Raw genomic sequence first — 818 nt, 5'->3', positions numbered from 1 at the left:
GCCTCCTCTGTCCCCTGGATGGGGCTGTCGGCGTCACCAGGGGGGTCCCCTGGGGCTGGCGTGTCCCACTGCCCCCCCGGGTGGCTCCGTTCCCAGGGCCTCTTTGCCCTGTTGCGGTGCAGGATCTGGCCGTGGGGCCCAGCTCCCAAAAGTCCAGCCACGTCCCTGCTCTGCCCAGGCATGATGTCACCACCCCCACGAATGGATACAGGACCCCCGAGTGGCCCTGGTGATGTCCCCAAAGCCGAGCTGAGCATCCTGGGTCTGGCTTCCCACCAGCTGTCACCTTCCTGCCAGCACCTCCATCATGTGTCACCGGGGCCTGGGCCCAGCACATCTACCCTGAATTAATCTAATTACTTGATTTCCCAGCCAGAGCTTGCTCCATAAAGTCCTTGGACAGAGACAGCATCTGGCTCGAGGGCCAGGGTGTAAAAAACAAACAAACCCCCCCCCAAAAAAAAAAAAACCCAAACAACAACGACAACAAAAAAGTGCAGTATTTACAGCACTGCTAAAGAACAGGGATTAATTTGGGGTGAACCTGTGCTGTTTGCAAGCGCTTTTACTCTGTGAGCTATGGGACCTGGTCTCAAAGGAGAGAAAGAAACTATGCTTCTGTGAACATTTTCACTGTCTGCCTTTGAGAGATGGAAAATCAAATGTTAAGGAGAACAACAAATAAAAGCAACACTAAGAATACTCCCCAGATCTTGCTCTCCTCTCCCTTCCTCTTCTCCTAGCTTGGACCCAGCAGAAGACGCACTCATGTACAGTGTGCTTCTGCCACTCTGGCTGCTGTGGCTGCACCCAACGCG

General features: G+C 54.4%; 1 protein-coding gene across 1 annotated transcript in view; it reads left to right on the top strand.

The window, feature by feature from the left end:
- The first annotated feature begins 183 nt into the window (after positions 1-183).
- Positions 184-818, top strand: part of TMEM59L (transmembrane protein 59-like) — a 12,032-nt gene continuing 11,397 nt past the window's right edge. Inside the window, exon 1 of the mRNA XM_009995092.1 lies at positions 184-262. Within this exon, the coding sequence (XP_009993394.1) occupies positions 184-262 (79 nt within the window). The remainder of the gene's footprint in view (positions 263-818) is intronic.

The sequence above is a fragment of the Chaetura pelagica genome, unplaced genomic scaffold (genome assembly GCF_000747805.2).
Source record: "Chaetura pelagica isolate M959 unplaced genomic scaffold, ChaPel_1.0 scaffold463, whole genome shotgun sequence".
NCBI lineage: Eukaryota > Metazoa > Chordata > Aves > Apodiformes > Apodidae > Chaetura > Chaetura pelagica.
The sequence above is the reverse complement of the archived record's forward strand: the minus strand, read 5'-3'. Positions and strand labels throughout refer to the sequence as shown.